General features: G+C 35.0%; 1 protein-coding gene across 1 annotated transcript in view; it reads left to right on the top strand.

Annotated features, from left to right (window-relative positions):
• The first annotated feature begins 1403 nt into the window (after positions 1-1403).
• Positions 1404-23614, top strand: part of LOC5577776 (GATA zinc finger domain-containing protein 8) — a 68310-nt gene continuing 46099 nt past the window's right edge. Inside the window, exon 1 of the mRNA XM_001663501.2 lies at positions 1404-1648. Coding sequence (XP_001663551.2) covers positions 1591-1648 — 58 coding nt within the window. The 5' untranslated portion in view covers positions 1404-1590. The remainder of the gene's footprint in view (positions 1649-23614) is intronic.

Here is a 23614-nt window from a genome sequence, read left to right as displayed (position 1 = left end):
GTATAGTACCAATGAGTTACATAGAATATCCAATGTTGAAACCAATGGTTAAGTTAGGTTAAGTATATTCAAAACGTTTTTTTTATAAGCAGGTGAAATCAACTCACCTGTAAAAAATCTGAACTGCTACGGCAAATGAAATGTAATATGTTGTTAACAAAATGTTAATGAAATCTTAGATTTGTTTTACCAAGTTAGGATGATAGTGTTGTCTAATAGCACAGAACACCTAGATATAAGAAATAATGAATGTAATGTTTGAAATGATACTAATAAAGAAATTAAAAAAAAACAGTGTTGTGTTTGACATAACTAATTAATCACGAGTTGAAAAGGTTGCAACAATGTTGTCTGCTGTGATTGTCATGACAATTTTTCAATCCCAATCCACAAAAGTTGGGATAAACGGGTGTGAACGCGCTTGATTTGTTGTCTGTTCTTCATCTGTTTTGATGATAACTTGATTCACTGATTCTTACAAAACCAATGTCAAACATTTGTTTGGCCGTGTATCAATCTAAGTCAAATATTCGTTATCGTGTACTGATGGCTTTAGCAGGAAGCATTTGATTTCATAAAATATATTTGGATAATTCCTTACTATTTTCACAATATGCTGATTTTATTTTGAAATGATGTCTGGAAAGAATCTGGTAGATTCTCCAAGAAATTTATCATGACGCAAATATTTTAAAAATATGAATTTGAAAGTAATGCTGAACAGTAGAACAGTTTTTTGTAGCAATAAGTTGATTTATTAATTATAACTATCTGCCGGGGGCTTCTGGGGGCTTACAATACAGTTCGTTCCTTTCGACTCTTCTTAAGTAATATCTTCAGTATTCGCTTCTTAAGCACATCATACCGAAGATCTCTTTTTAAGGTAACAACAAGTAGCGAGAACTTATGCGCACGAAAAAGAATAAATTCTTGAGGATGGTTGAATCAAACGGAACAACGATTGAGATATATTCACCAAAGTAAAGATGTTTCAATGTTATTTGAATTATTCCGCTATTGGCAGATTTTGACGAAAAAATAACCGTAAGGAATGAAGGACTAATGAGGACATCGTTTTAACTGTTCATTATCATACGACATTGGGAAGACCAAGAAGTTATCAAGTTATCTTACTCTTATTTTATAATCAAAACAAATTTCAAATGGGAAACCACAACTATAATATATTTACCCAACCCACAGTTCAGCAATGACAAATTTTGAGAGAGTGAGAAATTTATCAGAAGCCTCTGTCTGATGATACCCAACATCCCCATCCACCAGAGTGAAGAAGCGACCGGGTTCGTCGCTCCTTCGTTTCTCAGCTTCTTTCAAGCAGCTCTCTCGGCGTGGATATTCCGCCGGCCGACGACGATATACGATTCGATGTATAAAGTTAGAATCAACAAAACTCCACACCACAGTCAACAGCCGAACGTTGAACAGTGCAGATCAAGCAGGTGAATTCGGTTCCGGAGTTTGAACAAGTGATTTCAGTGTTTTTTTGTGTGTCGAAATTGCGCAATCTGTGATCATCCGGGATAATTTGAAATTGAAACCACAAAAACGATAATTAGAAAACGAATAAGAATGCAATCAACCAGTGCAATCGTTGGTGTCGTGCTCCTGGCAGCCGTCGTGAGTGCAGGTAATTTACCTAAAACGTTAAGGAAACAACAATAATGGATTTCCGCGATAACGATCGCAATCATCGTCAGTGTGCCATTTGGAAACTGCACCGGGAATTAATTATCCGCACAGTCCTCGATCGGGACAACGGGATGAGCTTATGCTGGGAAGATAAGATAATGGCGAACCATCCGTTCACATAATGGTCTCCTCCGCCATATCTTGCAATCAGAGCGCTGTCAGTGTTTGAATAACGCAAACACATTCAATTAAAAGCTGCCAGAAATACCGGTTTCTGAATCGTTCTTCAGCCTTTCGTAGTGGCGGTTTGATATCAGAACCAATGTGTGATGCTACTTTTTTATTCGCCGTGGTCGTTATTGTTTGATTATCTTTGTTTTGCAAGTGGGCTCTTGATCGGCGCAATTCACTCTTCGTGATCCGAATCTTACTGAAGAATTTCAGTTATGTCGAGTATCGACGGCTTCAGCTATTAGCGTCGAGCATGGCTACAGTTTAAAACAGTGTTGGTTTTACAATTTACGGGAAAATCAAGGTTGCGAATTATCGCGTGAATGTGTTTTGTCGCGTAAACCTACACAGTCTATAAGGAAGAAGACGACGTGATAATGTGCATATTTTCGTGATGATGCAGCGACGGAATTGTTGATGGGTTTACATTTATTGTCTAGAGATGACTGTTGTGGGGCCATTGTTACTATCTTTAATGATGCCATCATCCTTGTTGAAAAGCTGGAAAGGTGTCGAAGGTCGACTAGTTTTTTTTTTCTCAGTAAAAATTGTAATTTGTTTTTTATCCCGCAATGAAAATAACCTCGCTGGAGCTTAAGTCTTTTACTTTCCTTTTTTTGTTCTGATAACTACACCTACTGGAAGCTCAGTTTCTTTGAAATTGTTACCATTTTTATTATTCGTGTTGTGTTATTTCATTCTAGTACTATACTGATACCGTACTAGTACTCTACAGTTATCTACACTGGCCGCAAAAATATGGAATCGGTTTATCAAGTAATCCAGATGTCAGTAGAATAACTGTTGTAACCAGGAATATCTGGAAACCGTGCCGAGATTTATGAAGGAATTATGCATCGGTTTTCTGGCATAATTTAATATCTATATAGATGCAGACATCTTTAGCCCTGGAGATGGAAGGTTCCATGATTGGCTGTTCATTAAAGCGTTTCAAATTTAAAAAAGCTTGACAATTCCATCACCCAAGAAAATAGAGATCCATCAAAAATTTCAGTCGTTTTGGGGAAGATTTAATGGTGACCCAAAGGCGTTGACGATTAAATAATAGTTCTAAACACTGCTAGAACTATCATATTGGGGCAATACAAAATTTAAAAAAAGTTTGAAGACCTCGTTACCCGTATCTACCTTACCATCCTTACTCTGTGAAATTTTCAGCTTTCTAGGTGGTTATTTGAAGGTGGCTCAAAGACAGTATGGGTTTATATGGAAATTTCTAGGGAGAAATTTTGAAAAATGTTCCAAACCATAATAAAGAAATTTGCTGAAGAGAGTAATTTAATCCGACGGATAGGAAAACAGATATTCATGAGTTTGTTTAGCTTCATGTGAAATTATAGCAAAACAAACATCTACATTGTTCAAAATTTCTCCACCTACCGTGATGAATCAATACCCGGACGCTTAAGTAGAGACAAATGTTCAAACTCTATTTTGAACACGTATTTTTTGAATTAAATTGAAGTGCGATATTGACACACCAAGTTATATACCAGATCTTGGTATTAATCATGATTTTTAAGCTAAAAGTAATGAAATTGTTATGAAAACATTGAAACAATCAACCATATCTTGTCCAAAAATCCGAACAGCTGACGCATACCTTGGTTTTTAATCCGGACACATATGAATCAAAATCCGGACACCGGTATTGTAACATGAATTATTAGACTAAAATCCATGAAAAACGTATGAAAATTAACTATAATGCCACATTTACGATCATTTGATCAATGGTTTTATGCAGGCATTTGATCTACGAAGCAGATTTTCGAAATTTGAGGGAATATGTTGTTCAATTACCTCAACTGGCTCTGGACTCATGTGACTGGGTACTTGGTGTTTAATATGTATCAAAATTTAAGTTAAGCTAATTTGTTGGCACTTGGAACAACCAGTAGCACTTTAATGGTAGTATTTTCTGCTTTTCTGTTGAACTTACTTTCTAATTACTACTTCACATAGGGAAAACTCAGTACTTGCGGATGATGTCCGGCTTTAAAGCCTCTTGTCATCTATTCCGGACAGTCTTTTCTTACACAATTTAAAGTTTATTCTCACGTTACACCACAACTGTAGTGCTTCACAATATCTAATTTTACGTTTCGTACACTGTTTAAACCAAAACACTTCTAAAAATAATGTAATTTCAATACATAACTGTTAACTGAACATTGAAGTGTGTTCGTCGCGACTCCTGCAAAAATGAATAACACTGCAAATAAATCACGTCAAACTGGAGCATCAATTTTGTTTCTATTTTTATCAATTTTTAGGCAATGATAACTAGATTACGAATGGAACTAAAATGATCAATAGTGTTTAAACAAGAAGTTATGTATAAAATTATTCAAATCATTATTAAATTTTCATATTTAATCAATGATAATTATCAGAGTGTCCGGATATTGGTACCGTCCGAATTTTGTTTCACCACGGTATATTGTCTTTGGGTTCCCTTTAAATCAACACCAAAAATATTGAAAATTTCACGGCATGCTTTTTTATACCGTGGTGAATCAAAATCAAGGCGGTACCAATATCCGGACACTTTGATTACCGTTTAGACTCATATTCCGAACACTTAAGGCCAACAGCGACTTCAAATGCATCTGATTGGCATAAATTGGTCGATATTTGTATACATTTTGATTTCTTCGCAGAGTCTAACTGTTAGCTGTTGGGTGTACCAATAATAATGTTGATTTAATAAATTAAAGTATTGATTTAACGCAACAGTATGGAACAACATTTTGATTCAAATGCCGAACACTGTGTTTATTCTGTCTCATATTCCGAACACCTTGATTCAAATTCCGAACAGCACGAATAAATCGTATTCAAATGAATAAATTCGCAAATAAATTCATCTGAGCTTGTTCTACTGGTCTCAAACTAGAGAATCACCACTACTCCCGTGGTACAAATTATTTTGTAGACGTTAAAATTGAATTGCAATTGACTGCCATTTCCTTGTTGTTTGGTGACATATTTCAGCGAAACATTTCAACCGAATCGCCATACAAAAACCGAGTGTTCGGAATATGAGTCTGTTCGGAATTTGAGACAAAACGGTATATTACTTAATAACAGTTTAAATTAAGTAATGAAATGTTTGGTTTTTATTCACCCCCTTTTCAATGAACAATGCTGCTCATTTTACATTCATTTCTAATCTAGTAACCACTGTCAAATAATTAATAAAAATGAAAACAAAGAATTTTTTCATGTTGGACCTCATTTCGTCGTGATTTAACTTCAACTCGTGTTGAACGATCGATTAAGGCGCGAACAACGTTTGTTTGAAGTAAAGGTTAGATAAATATATCTTTATAGACTGTTTTATCCAAAACGGTTTAAAAAGAGATATTTTGGAAGTTCGGTGACTCCACTATCATAAACTATGTTTAAAATATACATTTATCGGTGTGTAAATAGACTGTCCGGGATTAAGAGCCAGTGTTTTCAGATCCGGACATAGCGTAATGGACTCCCTTTTTACTAGTGTTAGTGAGTTTTCCGTAAGAAAAACTAAGTGAAAACTTGAAAAACAACTATAGAAAGTGTAGTAAGTATTCAAAATGCAATTGATTATTGGATAAATTTGTATAAATTGTATTTATCCTTAATAATAGCTGTTTGAGCCGCATCGAGTGCAGTTCAAGCTACGTGTGCTTCAGTTCAGGTAATCCAACCACTATTATTAAAAACGTGTTATTCTTTTTACCATTGTAGGACAAAAGTGGACATCCAGTTCATTAAAGATTGTCATTCAATAGCGTGTTGATATTATTTTCATTAACATGTAACGGATATTCAATGCTATTTCGCCGTTGTCCGGATTTCGATCCAAATGTGTCCGGAATTGAAGACACCATTTGCCTAAGGTGTCCGGATTTAGAGACAAGACATCCTTCAATATTTCATTGATTTTTGTTTTAAAATCATGATTTTTACCAAAAAATTTCATCTCTTCCATAAAGATCTGGCTTGAAGCAATATTACATTGAGGATTTTCTAAAACAAGACGCTCATATTGAAGTTATGAAATTTGTGGCACCTTAATCGTCCGGGTATTGATGCACCACGGTAATAAGGATGGGAGATTGAATTTTCAAACATTTTTTAAATTATGAATCGTTACCCGAACAACACACATGTTATAATTGTGTATTATAAACTTATATATGACTTATTTTGGTCATATATGATAATACACAATTATAACATGTGTGTTGCTGGGGTACCTAGTCACCTACTTACTGACCTTTAAATTGGTAGGTGGTAGATTTTGTCAACAAATTATTCCTTTTTTACCAACAAACAAAAAACAAATTTTTAGTGTTTAGAATATAAACTAAATACTTATTTTAAAACAATTTAATTGTTTTTCAATAGCCTCAGAGTTGAATTTCAATATTTTGTTAATGTTGAGCACCTACGATATATGGTAGGTGTCAAGCCATATACGATTCAATAAGGTTTGACTCCTTCTTAACCACAAATCAATTGGAGTTTTCAAACTTAGCATGATCTGTTGGACAAGATTGACCCATCCTTCAACAATCGAAAATTGTTCTGGCCACGTCCTAACAACAATTGGGATTTGTGATTAGTTGAATACGTACTTAAGAGACCTGTCCTTTTCTTATATAACATGACATCAAAGAATTTTCTATATAAATTTGATAGCCATGGAGGCTGTCCATTAATTACGTTAGACAATTTTTATGAGTTTTCGACCCTCTATCACTAGGGTATGATGTTTTGTATGGAAATAAAAAAAAATGTACGACACGTAAGATATCTTAAATTCCCCTCATAATTCCTTACGTAATTAGTGGACGATCCCATACATGTTCAGTTCTTTTTTATAAGGGATGCACTTGAGAATGAATTCAAGAATGTTTGGGCAACAGCAAGAGATGCGATGGAGTTTATTTTATTTTTGATGAGACTGTCGGCCCAGTCATATTACGAACATTATCTTCTATCTCTCAAACTCTATAGCATTGCACAAAATATAGTGAACAGCAATTGATTATATTCTGTTCCGAGGGGTAGGGGAACAAATCCAGTAAAACTATGCAATCTATAGAAAATTTTGGAATCTCCATATGATAAGTTTGCATCGAGGAAAAGGTTGAAATGGCTGACAATTTGAGAAACTATTGATACTGGACGTTCCCACGTTACGCACGTTCCCATCCCAAATTTGCTGGGATCTTCATCTTAGAGAAGACATGAATTCCTGCCCTAAAAGGTTAGGGAGACTAAAAGGTTAGTTAGGAGTTTTGTACCAACAGACATAAGCATATTCATACAACTTTACAAAAGAGTTTGAGTGAAGGAAACGATTTGGAAAATTCTCTGGAATAACTGCAAAACAACTGAAAACTAATCTGTCGTTCTGTATGGGAGATTGCATGCCAATTTTACGCAGCTTACTTGGTATTTTTACCCAACAAAAAACTAAGACTTTAGGTTGTGGTCAAAATGCAAAAATATGTACCTTGGGAAAAATACCTCAGTTGATAACTGTGGAAGTGTTTATAAGAACACTAAGCTGAGAAGAAGGCTCTTTTTAAGTTGGGATGTTATGCCATAAAGAAGAAGAAGAAGCAGAAGGATGAGGATGAGCAGTAGAAAAAAGTTGTTTCTTGTTTAATCTTTCTTGAAAAAGAAACGATGGTCGGACCCACTTCTTTGTATTTTTTTATACAAATATGACGCACCTTATGATGCAAAGGACTACCTTGGGATCATCGTTTTAATATCCAATACTATTACATATAAACCAAAAAAAAAAAACTGAAACTTTGTATAATTTATTACAAAATAGGTAGGAGTTTGCAATCAACTTTCATTACGAACCTATAATAATGAACAATCTGAATGGGGGATGGACCTGGTGTAGTGGTTAGAACACTCGCCTCTCACGCCGAGGACCTGGGATCGAATCCCATCCCCGACATAGTCACTTATGACGTAAAAAGTTATAGTGACGACTTCCTTTGGAAGGGAAGTAAAGCCGTTGGTCCCGAGATGAACTAGCCCAGGGCTAAAAATCTCGTTAATAAAGTCAAATCAATCAATCAACAATCTGAATGCTCCTCGCAGCTCCTAAACCTTAAAACTCTGCATTTATATGATGAAAATGTGTATTATCCTATTTTAAAATTTGTAAAATATTTTGTCTAAGAAATTTATTCCGTTTTTGTCACGGTTCCGTTACTGTCAACTAAAAATGGCCGATCGTGTTGATACAAACGGAACACTCCTGTATTCCTATCTAACAATTACTCGTTAAGATTGAAACAGCCACATCAGCTCCATTCACTCCGCATTATGGGATGCCCCAAGGGATTAATTTGTTATTTGTCCTGCTTTACAATGATGTGTACCATGTACTTTCGAAAAGTCCTGTGTTGTACGATTATGCCATTTATGGTACTATATTGAATCGAGTGTCAAATGTCAAAGATTTGGGTGTTTACAAGACCATAAATTGTCATTAAAAATGCACAATTCTGCAGTAGACAAAGCCAATTGTCAACTTGGATTCATTTTCAAAATAGCCAGTGAATTCTAGGACCCTCTGTGCTTAAAATCATTGTACTGCTCGTTAGTCAGATGCAGATCAATTCTGGAATTTGCTTCTGTAATCTGGTCGCCATATGCTACAGTGTGGATTGCTAGAATCGAATCGATTCAGCGTTGATTCGTGAGATGTACATTAGTGTGGGACAAAATTTAGATTCTCGCTCCAGTCCATTTTTTGGATTGCATTTAGGTCCCATAACAGCTGTGCAAAATTTCGGCTCGATCGGAGAAACTATATTTTAGCGCCAGCCGTTCAAAATTTGTATGGGATTTACTATGGAAAAACTTACTTTTGTAAAGAAAAATCGCTAGAGGTCGCCCATTGACCTCTATAAATATTCTGAACACAGACCTAGATAGGTATTTTTACGATGAAGAATATTGCCGAAGACCAATTTTTGGTTTCAAAAATTTGTAAAACAATGATGGTTATTTTCCTCCTAATGGTACTGCTGACACTGCGGAACGTTTTCAACTCAAGCATCAAAATACCGCTATATACTTAATACAGGGTTGTTGAATCCATTTTCGCATTCAAAAACATCATAGCACGTCTAGTTTTTGAGATATTGACTGTTGACAAATTTCGACTATTCCAGCCAACTTGCATACAAGTTTTTCAGCTTGTATGACAAAATTTATTTGCTCTATTTGTATGGCATTTATTTGCTTAAATTGCCTTAGAATTCAAACTTCATGTGTAACAACAACAACAATACTTATTAACAAAGTTCATAATACTTTCGATGCTCAAAAGTTATTTATTGTGTTATAAATCGATTTTACCTAAATTGTATACTGCAATTTACACTAAATCTAAATTGAAAGTATAAGTCCTATTACGCATGTTTGGTGAATTAGATCACAAAAAGTTTAATAAATCATACTTCAAATTTAATGTTAACATTAATGAAACCAGTGTTTTATACAACATTTATGAGAACTGCATCAGATTCAGCAAACCCCAATCTATTAGAGACACATAATTTGATCCTTGAAATACGCAAAGATATCATTGTCTTCTTCTATTCTTGTTGAATGAATTTTGTTCCGCAACAACCGTTTATTATATATTGAACAAAATATGACAATGATCGCTCACCGCGTGAGAAGAAATTTTCTAAGCTTTGCACTGCAACGAAAACTTTCTCCGTGTTGGTAAACATTGCCACATTATCGATTAACAACCATAAAAAAGCAAACCACTTTTCTACAACCTTTGTGAAGACACCAACCTTGTATATTGAGAAGATCCCATAATTAATTTTCTATCTCATGCTCACTTTTAGGAAAATGGATCAAAATGCTGAATGCGAAAAAAGCGCATTTATTTTCTACAAGACACCAAAAAACAATATTGAGGTGCTATCATTGACGAGTGCTCCCACTTTGTGCTATTAGAAAAATCGAAGCATAACTAACATTTCCACCTTCTTTAAAAATTACTATAAAAAATCCTGATTCTAGTTCGGGTAAAAGTGAGGACTACACCGAAAAAAATATTTTTTTATCGAAATTGTACTCACGCCACACTGTTTTGGCCCTAGTTGTGCCAGGCTAGAATTTATTTCCAAGGGATTGTGATCAAACTAGCTGCACATATTTGCAATTTTGTCATGTAGTGCTTTTGCACTCTTTAAAGTATTTTCAACAATTCTCGCTCAATTTATGATTTCTAGCATAACCTGTGATCTCGCCCCAAAAGCCATTGGTAACCTAGTGTGTAGCTCCTTGTTTCTAAGCAAATGAATGGACCAGGATGAAAACTATCACAACTGGGAGATAGAGAAGGAGCTTTTCTTCATCGTAACGGAGTTGAAAAACGTTTAAAACGAATCATTTGCTCGGTAACAACAAGCTACACACTCGGTTACCAATGGCTTTTAGGGCGAGATCACAAGTTATGCGAGATTTCGCTCTAAAAGCCATTGGTAACGAAGTGTGTAGCCTGTTGTTACTGAGCAAACGACTGGATTTTCACGTCATTTAACGATGCTACGATGGAGAGAAGATCCACCTTTTTCGCACAGTGGTGATAGTTTTTATCTTTATCTATTCGTTTGCTTAAAAACAATGAACTACACACTCGGTTACCAATGAATTTTAGGCCGAGATCATAAGTAATGCGAGGATTTTCCTTTGATAACAGCTTAAGGTAATTCCGAATATCGCAATATGGTTCATATCATCATAACTATGGGTGTTATAAATTTATAATGGTTTTCGCAGCGTTTATTGCCCAATCCCAAGTTTTCTCGACAAACTTATGGGAAGAACCTATAGCGTTAATGGAGATGCATATAGGCCATTTTCAGTAACGCTATAGGTCCTTCTCAAAAAATTGTCGAGAAAATTTGTTTTTTGAAACCAAAACATCAAATTTGCGTAATAAAACTCATATATTTGGCATTAAAAGGCAAACAAATTATTTTTTGCCGCGAGTCTATATGGAAACTGCCCATAGTGAATATACTTGAATAAAACTTGTATTCCTCACAACTTTTGAAACTGACTGCATACCATGAAAATCGTACCCGTCTGTTATAACTTGAAGCATAACACTTTAAGTATTATTAATTCATCAATGTGTTATTAATGTTGTACGGTATTTGATGTGCTACTTTGATGACTTTGCTTGCGCATTTTTACGCCAAGATAGACAAATGTGATGTTTCGTTACAGATCGATTTGAGCCATAAACCATCTGACTCTTTTTTAATATCGCACTTTCACCATTATCATTTTTCGAATGAATCCAAAGACCATCAAACGATTGCGCACTATGTGCGCCTTCAAATTGTTGTGGAAATAATTATGTATCATTACAATTTGAGTTTGATATTTATATATTAACTAAATGGACGAATTACTTGAAATAATATTAGTTATAGTATTAAATAGTACAAATGTGAAAGAAAACTGTTTTGCTAATTTCACTATAGGGCATCAGACAAAAATCAAACCCTAGCTTGCAACAGTAACATTCGTTTGTATCATACCGTAACATGTTTATATTTGCGAATTGAAGAGGAAATGCTGTTATTCGTCACATTTAGATTGGTTTTAAATATGTTTATTGCACATAGAAATGAGAAAATCAAACTCACAATCAGCGTTGCGAAAATCTCATATTCTCATTTCTTATGCTTGAGATTTTTCACGCTTGAGTTGTAACACTCGCAATTCAACAGTCAAAACAGATGACTCATCCGTATGACTCATTGGCCTTTATTTCCACGGGTTTTCCCCGCTAGGCATTTACTCTTTGTTTTACAACATAATCTCGAAACACTCAATAAATCTCTGACTATTTGCATAAAGGCGTAACTACACAGATAAAAATATCCAAATTCCGTTGACAATTCAGTTTATTTTGATGCTCCAAACATGTGCATGAAAATGAACTGAAATTTACAATATATTTTTAGCTGTGTAGGGTCATTGTTACCCTAGTGGTCCGAGTGGTCCGCAGCTACAAAGCAAAGTCATGCTGAATCGTATTGTCACGGTGTTGTCCATGCTGTCTGGCTTCGATTCCCGGTCGGTCTAGGATCTCTTAGTAGGTAAGGGATTTCTTTGACTTCTCTGGACCAGGCTTGGGAACTGTGACCACAATTTGCCACAGTTCATCGATTCTGCCAGTCAACCAAAACACAAAGCAGCAGCAGCATCAATACCATCAGGTGTTGCGCTTCCAACGGTTCACACACTTTCGAGCAGCCATTCCAAGGTGAATGATTGAAAAAATGTTAAATAGTTCAATCGCCAATATTTCGCTTTTGTTTTATACTAAGTGAATTCTATTAGCACTAACAGCAAGAGCACAATCATTCCGTTGCGATACATATAAACAAGTTCAATTTTACGCCGCCTTTACCGAGCAAAAAGTCAAAACCCCGAAAACCGGAAAAATCGTGTTACCACTGTGCTCGAGTCATTTCGCATTCGGGTTTGATGGTCGTATAGAAAGATGTGAATGTAGAGTCGTTAAATGTTTGCTACAGTACATTTCCCATCCCTGCTCTGGACACAGAACATCGTCGTACCTGCCACACGATATACGGATGCAACTTTGGCAAATAAAACGCTGATTTAGGAACTGTGGGAGTGTACATTGAACACTTAGTTGAGAAGCAGACACTGTCCTAGCGGGGACGTAATGCTAAGATAAGGAAGGGTGTATGTTTCCACTTCATAAATTTAATTTTTTTATCTATCTATTTCATTTTTTTTTCGATCATTTCGATCATCAAGGATGTTCTAGAAAATTCGAAAAAAATAACAAATTGTTTTGTCACATTGCAAATTGTAACCGCATAACAGTCACATTGAGATTATAAATTAGTCTTATAATGTAATAGCAATGGAATTTCTATCAGAATTATTTTCTGACTATTCACCTAGTATGCGATATGAGTTGTACAAAATTTCAGCCTCAAATAAGCACTTTTGAGTTCCTGGTAATTTTTAGAAATTTCAGTTTCCTCCTGAACACTTGGAATTCCATTTAATAAATGCCTACTTTTGTCGAATGTTACAAATATGCAGTTATGGGGAGTGAAGGTCTATTAGAATTTGTAGAAAATATCCTACCCTGCATATTTTAGTGGATTATCTCTTGGCATTGACGATTTACCCATATAATATTGGACCAGTCAACATTATCATATTAAACATCAATTCGAGGCAAAAGCTATAATTTACATAGCTGTTCAAACCCCACGAACAGGGTCAGACGAAATTTAAACAACAAACCTTCTACAATCCAATAACTGACCTTGACTCACATCCCTCGCAGTATGCAACCATCACCCACACTTACCTGACCATTAATTTCCCTCCGAGAAGAAATCTTCAAGCATCCACTTCAACGATATCGATCAATTTCATCCACTTAGGCGAAAATCATCCTGATCATTATGTAATTTTGTAAGCCTCCCGTAAACCTGCCTGCCCGAAAAGGTGGGTGCCTTTCCATCAGCGGTGTTCCGTTTTCCTTCCGCGGCCTCGTGTGCATCGTTTATCCCCAATTCGGATCGTACGGTCCAATTTTGCGATCCGGTTCGATCCGATGGATAATGAAGTTGAAACGTTTGAGTTCACGAACTCTCTCCCCTTCTTCCCCCAAGGTTTCTTTGCGGAGTGACTCAGACATCCACGGCCACGGTGCTCCCCAGACCGTTATTATAAGAAAAAAAAATCTTCATGGAATCTGAGCTCACAAGTCGGTTTCTATGTTTGGTAACAACAATGCGATTTTAGTAAATAAATGAAAACCTAATTCAGTACTATACCATTTAATTCCACTAGAGTTTGTATCCGTTGACAAATACGCGAGTCGAGACACTGAAGACGGTACATTTAAAAAAAAATTGCACTTCAAAAAAATATATAACTTTTCTAAATTATTCAAAGCGCACTAGAATACCACTACGTAGCGTACAATTATATAATAATTCAGGGAAAAATCTAAAACTAGTGATGCATAACAAAAAAATATTCAAAAATTATGTTTGAAAATGTCATGTTAAGGTCGCCCCGTACCGTTCTATGTCACCATTTACCGTGCACTGTGCGTATAGTTTTCGTCTTGATTTAATTTTGTATCTTGAAGAAACGTTGTTGATGGAGCAACTATGTTGCTAGTAGTGTGCGCACTCATTTTTAAGAGTACCGTCAAACGGGGTAACTTGCAACAGGGGTGAAACTTGCAACACTTTGACATGTAACCGAATTAACGTTTGGTTTAGCATTAAGTTAAATTATTATAATTTATTTCGCCGTTTATTGACCTAAAGTATAAAACAGAAGATTTTGGCGAGTGTTTGGGTATTGTTTCTTTTATGGTTGGTTTGCTGGAGGTGAAAATCATATTTCACGTTGGATTGTATGAAAATAATGCTGAAAATCGTTCCTCGTGCCACACAAACGGTAGAAATATGTCATTCGAGGCATTTGCTATCAGTTACAGTACTTAGTAGTGTACAAATTGACAATATAAAAGTTTTGATAATTTGATGCTTAAACACTATAAAAATTCAAAAACGTTTTTGACTACCCTTGTGGGGTAACTTGCAACAGCAATTTTAATCTCAATTGTTCGGTATTTCTTGCCGCACGTCATCAAAAACACATGAAATAGCAAAGTTTAACATATATTTGTTCAATAACATTAAAATTTGTGTACCTCAATCAATTCAATACACGTTTGGTACAAAATATTTCAAAGTTTACAATACGGTTCATTATAATTATAATTATTTTTATTCTCTTCATGAAAAATGTGAATAATTTTGAAAATCTGTATTAATCTGTATTATAAGTTAATTTTAATTAGTGGATCTGCCATTAGGAACTTTTTGCATGAAATATGGTGATAATTATGTCAAAACACCAACAGAGACTATTTCAAGGCATACATATCAATATGTGATATGTTGCGTTGATTGAAATATGTATAAATATAAAAGTTATGCGAAGTATAACTTAAAATTCCATTATATTTGTAGAAAAGTTGGCTTTCCAACTTTAGAGACTTCTGATGTGCTAGAATTTCCCCGTGTAAACATCCAATAGAGTTTTCAATCGAATTGGTTTAATACTCCTAATTCAAACAATAATAATTAGTTTACTAAGAGTAGATTACTCTGTTTTTGATTATTGTCATGCTTTTACTGCAGAAAATTATTATATATTCATAATAACACGATATAGGTTAACTTTTTAATAGTGAACTTTTGGTAGCACTATGTGTTGCATGTTACCCCACATCAGGGGGAGCTTGAAAAATGTATATTTTTCGTCTCTCCTTATCCCAGAAAACCAAATGCTGATAAATTTAATACCGCGTGGTATTCTTTACGTGGCGATTAGGATACCACAAGGTTTTTGTTTCATCTGAATCCTTAATTTTTTTTTCTACATAGCTTTGAAGTTGAGAAGTGTTGCAAGTTACCCCGTTTGACGGTATGCAAATCTTCATTTACAATAAAAAAACCATAAAAAAAATTGTTTGAATATTTTTTTTTAAATCGTTATAGGAGGTTTGACTGTATTGCCCAAACCTTTCCATATTCACTCAAAAACTAGATATGAAGTAGTTTAATGGCGACATAACAATAAATCTAATATTACCGAATAGTTTCATGCCTCACTAATGCACGGTAATAAGAACCATATATATTGAAAAAGGGTCCATTCACCGTGCACTTGGGTTTCGACTGAAACAAAATAAAAAATTCTAATTTGCATAAAATCTCATTGCTCATACGATGAAATACATCTTACTCATAGTATCCACAGTGAAAACTTGTTGAAATTTTGAAAAATTTCATACTCTATCGTTAAAATGAAAAATGTGATTTTTTGGCGTTTCTACTAAGAGTGTTGAAAAATCTCATTATCAAACAGAATTCAAATGATTTTGACCACATAAACTAGGTTTTTCAAATTGCTTTGTGGCAAAAACTACTTCATTTCATCAGTTTTATCTTATTTTGATGACAAAAAAATAATTTGTGATAATTGTATGAATATTCTGTAGGACTTTGTATATGTGCACGGTGAATGGAGGCCGCGCGGTGACTGGTGACTTAACGGTAGTACTAAATTCAGTTTTCATTTATTTATAAGTATTACATTACACAACACAAAGATTTATTATCGATTTTAGTATAATACTTAGAAGAATTCGAACATAAAGTGAAATCCGGGAAGGAAAGACTGAATAAAGTATAACAAATAGTTTACCAGCAACTGAAATCTAAAAGTTCAAAAGTATTTTTGAGGTATACTTGCACTTTGTTATCCCATGTGTATTTATGGGTAGTATATGAAATTTATAGCAACTAGTGTTTAGTTGCACGCTAAAACTGACTCCTAAATGCATTATAGCGCTTGAGCCTATGGAAACTCAGTCATTTGTAAATCATCAAATTGTCAATTATTTATTCTAAACTCCGCCAAGTGGATACGTATAACTAAATAAATTAAGTTTGAACTAAGTTTTGATGGTATATTTTTTCTGATAATGACCGTAACGGAAACCCCGTTTAAATTTCTCTAAATAATTCCTTTGAATACGTGGACTTATACCATCATAAGCACGTAACTTCAAAACAAGCTCTAAGCTTTTTTTAAAATTTATACACAGCCATGCAGGTAAGCCATTAAAAACCACTTGTGTGCTCAGATTTGATAAATATTTTTTCTGATAATAGCGGTCTGGGTAACACCTTGACAGCACGATCCATCCATGCGATGCGAATACCCGTTTCGATTCAATGTTTGTTCGGGTAATTATCATCCAGTTCCATGAATAATTCAAACCAAATCATTTTGTTTATGCTTCTCCGGGTGGTGTCAGCTAAATATGTCGCTTCTGGAATCGGCTGATTGCTGCCTACAGGTGTTCACAGAGTCAAAAAATTCGCTGCACGTCGCTCTCTCAACGACTGATGGGAAATGCCAGATTTATGCTTTTTGCAATGAAATCTTACAGTTTATGGTCTACCGGAGAACACATCATGCCTATCGGAGAGGAATTCAAATTGATGAAAATTGGCGAAATGTGCTCTGTGCAGTCGGCAAATTGTACGCCCGTTCTGCGAAATTGAGCTCCGTGATATAATTGTCAATTGAGAGCATTATATGGATCAGATTCGAAATAAACGGGACGACGTGACTCAGAAGACGGTCTGCAGTTAGAACTAATGCGTAATTCTAAACCCAGAATGTACACATACAATCCACGGCTCAATTATTTCGCATTTGATGATCCGACATTATTGATGATTTGATGATTCACTACAAACATATATGTTGAAGTTATTTAAGTTTTATACTAATTTCATCAAGTCCGTTATTTAAATAAATAAAACCCGAATTTAATTTAATTCCACTAGAGTTTGTATGCTACCGTAAGGCCATTAGACTTCACTTCATGATATCCATGAAATCCACACATTTCATACCTAATTGTCGTGCTCTTTTAAGTAAAAAACTTTCAGCCTTCCTTGTTCGAAAAGTTATAGTTGTCTAACGAAAATGGTATTGATTTCACACCTTCAAGAACATGGCCATACGTAGTACCTACTTACAGCATAGACATCCATATTGGTACATCTGGAGATCACCATTACATACTGAATCACTAATCGGCCACGTTTTGATTGACGGAAGACATTTATCGGTTATTATCAACATCAGGATCTATCACGGCGCAAACATCAATTCGGACCACTACCACTTTTAATGATTGAAGTGCGTCGAAGATTTTCCTTTGTGAACAACATTCGATACCGACGCCTGCTGGTATACAATCTGGAACTGCTCAAAGTACCCGAAATCGTATCCGATCACGTGCAAAGCCTTGAAGCAGCATTGTCGTATGATACAGAGAGCTAATCGAAGTCCCTCTTGACGACTGCTGGAGTAGTGTTGAAGTAGCCATTGTAACGCAGTGGGTGCCATTGCCCATTGCTTTGGGTTTATGTAAGGACGGAACAGTTGGTTCAACGAGGAGTGTCAGACGGTTTTAGAAGAGGACATGATGATGCAGCAAAGTACCCGTCAAAATTTGGAACGATACAAACTCGCAGCAAATTCGCAGATTCCGGGAGAAAGAATGTAGACTAGTACGAAGAGATGAAGCAGTTTTACCATCCACAAGAAATGTTTAAGTTTCTTGTTATCACACAAATGCTTTGTGCGGCGTATTGAAATGTGCTGAGATAGAAAAGAGGTATCTTGACGGACGAACGTGATTGAAAGGTAGAAGCAGTATTACAATGAACAACGGATTGGCGCAGAGGCGGAATACCAAAGCAGCAGGAGGAACGGTGGATGATGAAGACATGCTAACTTCCATACAATAAGGGAAGCTGAGGATGCTACAAACAGCTCAAGAGTAACAAATAAGCTGGGTAGGATTGTATTGGAACGGAACTAGTTTAGCTTCTTATTTGCACCGATTGATAGCCAACATCGGTGATTCAGAACAGCTACCAGAGCAGTGGAAGGAGGGAGTGATATGTAGAATATTCAAAACCAGTTAACAAATTAGAACGTAAAAACTATCACTCAATCTCTGGCGAAGCCAGCCATTTGGGTGGTAGACCTTAAAAAATACGTAAGGTATTTCACGCAAAACAACCATTGTAGAGAGCCTCTTTACTCTTTAAGCATTTTTGCATAACACGATCTCCTCCTTTTTTACAGTGAGCAAATTGGAGTTTGAAATGCATCTTGGTTCAAATTATTGGCTGAGTAACGGGTGCATTTACAATCTCAGAAAATTTTGTGATTGGAAGAAGTCTGAAGATTTGGTGTGATAGAGTTCCTATTGTTCGGCGATTTCAACATAGCCAGTCATTGAAATGCGATATAATGATTCCGTACAGGTCCTCCAAGAATTTCCTGAAACATATTCCATCAAATGGATTGCTAGCAAGAAGGATTCCAACAAATCCCTCAGTAAAATCGTCTAGGATTTGTTTCTAGTTTCCGTTTAGATAAGTTGCGTTCTTTATGTAGTTCTTCTACAAGCTCCTCAATGTATTCTATCGAATTAATGTCAGTAAAGAGTCTTACTAAAGACACAATACACAATATTTGCTGTGAAGATTCCTCCGTACACACTCAATCTGTTCGGTAAAAATAACTGGGTTTTGGAACTACCGAAAAAGTCAGTAAACTAAAAAAAAAAATCAGAAATCGAAAAACAGAGATTTTTCACTGAAATTTTGCAGAGAGCTTTCTTTTTATATCATATGTCGATAAAAAATAAAACATGGTGAAATTTGCTTTTCGATTACGCGTGTCGACAGTTTTCATTTTACTGACTTTTTTGGTAGTTCCAAAACCCAGTAAAATTTTACCGACCCCAGTAATTTAATCTAAGTGTGTAAACTACTCCAAAGATTACTGTTTTCCTGGATTTCTCAAAATATTTTTCTTTCGAAATATTTGTGAAGTAATGCCCTCATATTTGTTCTCTTGGAGTCTTTTAGGAATTACACTTGGAATTCATCTAAGGTTTGGATCAGGGTTTTCGTTAAAGTATTTTCAGTCATCAATTGAAGATTTTTACATGGGCTTCTTTCAAATTTCATCTAACTCTTTTCTTGAGGTATCCTCAAGATATTTCTTTAGACATTACTCTTGGTTATGACTCTGCCATAAATTTTTCATTAAAGATTCATTCATCGATCTCTTTCCTGGACAATCTTTGAAAATTATTGATAAAATTCATACAAAGATTTTATCGAAAGTTCTTTCGGATACATACATCGGAGAAAAATTCTTTAAGTCTTGTCGATAGAAATTTTTCATGACATACCTTCTAGGATTCTTTTAAAATTAACTCCAACAACTTTATCAAGAATCTGAGAATTTCTAAGAGATCATCAAATTCCCATAGGAATTAATACAACAAAATCTCCATGGGTTTCTATACATACTCCTCCAAAATCGAAACAATAAATTTCGCAGGAGCTCTTAGTGAAATCCCTTTAAGTTTAACTTTCCAAAAATCTTCAAGAATCTTTCCCCTAGAATTTTTAAAAAAGTTCTAGGAACACCCTTAATATTCTTTTAGGGACTGCTGTAAGGATTTTTCCAGGAATTTATTTCTGGATAGATGTCAATGTTTTCACTTCAATTTAACGCTGTATCATCACGAACACTCTAATTTAACACGTCCACCCACCCAGCAAATGAAAAAAAAATCAAACTGCTGTCTCAAATCAAATGCTGTCAAATCTTGACAAATTGCCTTCATTTTAGTTTGAATAGAGTCGTCTAGATGTCTAGATTCCTCATCATAATCGGAATTTTTGGAAATGTCCACCGGCTCGGAGTTATTCCGACGAATCACTGGGTCAAGTCGGGTAAAAATGACCCCAACTCCAATTCAATCAAATTTTACCCAACTAATTGGTATAAATCTGACTCCAACTCAACTTGTTTTTACAGTTTCGGCTGTGGACGTCATGTGAGAACTAAATTAAGCACTGAGACCATATTTGGCCCTGGGTAATTTTCCGTTTTTTGTGGGACCTCTTTCAATTTTATTTTTCTTCTTGATCGTTAAAATTTGATTAATTCAATTTTTTTCTTGACCGTTGAAATTTGGGTGTTTTTTTTTTTTATTCTTTATTAGTATCACACCAAACATGTAATGTAATCTATCAAAGCATTGCAAAGCTGCTGGTCGATTTTCAGAGTAATTCCTATGGAAACAAATGCTTTTGGTTCCATAGGAATTACTCTTTGCTTATAACTCCCACAGTACAATCTCTAGAAGTTCTAGGCTAATTCCGAATTATCGTAGACATTTCTGAAAGAAGTTCTTGTTATTTCCTGAAAATGTTTTTATCATTTTCCTATTGATATTTTGTGTAATCATTCATCAAAATATTCAGAGTAGGTTATGATGATTTTCTGATTCTCTGTGCGGAATTTATGAAAAAAAATTTAGTGAAATATTTCATTGACTCTCTATGCGATGAAAAAAATTTCAAGTATCTTCAGTTTCCCCTAAAACTTTTGTGGTTAGTCGGGTCACTTCTTTGTGAGGAAATAAAAAACTACACAATATTCATAGAATTTTTGCTGTTCATCCATTTGTTATCCAGAAATGGATAAGGAAATTATAACAACCTCACTGGTTGTAAAGGCAAGCAGTATGGTATATTTTTGACAAATATGTTTAATAAAATTGATTTTAAAAAGGATATAAATTTAAAAAGATAATAATATTTTTTAAATATGAATTATAACAAAAGTTTATCTAATGAATGATTGTAAACACAGGGCTAGTAGTAGATTTCTTTTAAGAGATTTTTAATAGTCTCTAATGTACCTAATTTTGCCAAAATGGTCTTTAAAGTCTCTTTTTTTCTTATTTTGCTAGCATTAAATCCTGAAGCAAATTTGTACAGGCTCAAAAGAAACCTTCAGAGACTACAAGGAGTTCAACAGGCTCTTCAAGTTTGAGGAATTATCATAGTTATTTTATTTAGATTACTTTCAGAATCTCCTATGGAAGAATTGCTCTAGAATCCGCTCCAGGCAATCCTTGAGAACTTCAAAACTACTACATTCAGTAATTTACTCAGATTTTTTTTCCCAAAACTATCCTTGAATTTTAGTAACATTTCAACCGATTTTTCCAGTTGTTATTCTAAGAGATCTATCAAAGATTTCTACATAATTTCTTATGAGGTTGATTCAGGAGTTTAAAAAATAGGTTAGGGTTTTTTTTTCAAGAAACCCAGCAAAGTTCCTCCGCCTGTTCATGTGAATTCCTTTGAGCATTGTTCGGCGTTAAGTCAGAGGGGACCAAGTACAAAACATGGGAAAATTGGATTATTAATGAGAGAATAGAATAGAAGATGTTAAATTACCTTTCCTCCGTTTCACTTTGATCAGATTTGATGAATGCTGTGAACTGCGAAAGATATGTTACAAATTTACTTTGGATGATCAAGAAAAATCGATAAAATGTGCACCAAGTGTGGACCAAGTACTTATTACCAAATCAGCGAAAATGATCAGCACGCTAAGGCATGTGAGGAAATAAAAAAGATTTCAAGAGATTTGTCAGATTTTTCAACATAGAATGATTCTTCTGCTTATCCATCAATTGAAAATTATAAATATTACTTGATTCGATGCTTTTGATTTTGATTTTCGACCATTTACCTCATTTGGATGGGTGGTCAGAAATTGCAACAATTTCTGTGCAGACAGAGTGGACAAATGTTGAAAAGCAATAAACTGATTGATTGTTGCCTATATTTGAGTCAATTTCTGAGTCCGATAGAAGTTTATGGTAGTTCTATGGTGTATGTATGGAATGTGCTAGAACCCGCTTATTTTGGTCAGTACTCAAGATTTTCATTTGGTCCATTCTGACTGAACATTCAGTCAGTGACATAAGTTAGTAACCAAATGCTGTTTTTCCATACAAAATGTCCAAGTTTGGGGTGCTGTATCTCAGTTTCTGGTAGTCCAAATTGGCTGAAATTTGGATGACGAACTACAAATAACTTGAATTAATTCCTGTAAGGGAATTATTAGATTGTAGTCATTTTGCATAAAGTTTCAGAAGGTTGTCCAAAGACAAAAGTAAGTAACCGAGAGACTTTTTAATTTAATTCTAAAACGGTAAGTTGAGGGTGGTTGGTCTATTCGACAAAGTTGTTCAATTTCAGAAGTCACACAAACTTGCAGAACACATAAACTTTCCACGACTTACCGTTTTCGAATTAAATTAAAAAGTCTCTCGGTTACTTACTTTTGTCTTTGAACAACCCTCTGAAACTCTATGTAAAATGAATGCAAAGTTATTGTTTCCTTACAGGCAAAATTTCAAGTTATATGTAGTTCGTCATCCAAATTTCAAGCAATTCGGACTACCAGAAGCTGAGATACAGCAACCCAAACTTGGACCTTTTGTATGGAAAAACAGCATTTGGTTACTAACTTATGCCACTGACAGTATATTTGAATATTTCTGGCCTTCAGTACCCTGTAAAACCTTAATTTTCAAACTATCGTAATGCCACTGATTTCGGTATTGACGATCTGGATTATTGAAGAAATTATTATACTGGTGTCAAAGGGTCTTGATAATCTGCTTATCTTAGAGATATGCACCCAGTTTGACCATGCAAGCATTGAATGATTGTTATTTTCCTAGAAATTGTTCAGTCAGAGTGAACCAACTCACTGAACGGTGATCTTAAGCATACAAAGTTATCGACCGTGATAATTTTACTTAGAATTTGTTTATCGGCATATCGGTCATATTTTTGCTCGAAGTAAGAGGGAGCATGGAGATACACATGATATGGACAAACCATCCATGATTGTGTAATGATTCCCCAATAATATAAGCCATCGATCGATAGAACCTGCTTGATCGCCAAACAGTATTAGGGCGCTTGAAACCTCCTTCCTTTTGGCTGTCTTGGTAGTGTCATTCTCAAAACACACCCAAGCCGTTCCCATAGGGGACGTTAGCCACAAGGAAGTGACGTTTCAAGTAATACTGTTTAATATGGTATGCCCTCTTCAACATCTAATCCAATTTCTCTCGCCGTTC

The sequence above is a fragment of the Aedes aegypti genome, chromosome 3 (assembly GCF_002204515.2).
Source record: "Aedes aegypti strain LVP_AGWG chromosome 3, AaegL5.0 Primary Assembly, whole genome shotgun sequence".
NCBI lineage: Eukaryota > Metazoa > Arthropoda > Insecta > Diptera > Culicidae > Aedes > Aedes aegypti.
Note: the sequence above shows the minus strand (reverse complement) of the source record. Positions and strands in the feature narration are given on the sequence as shown.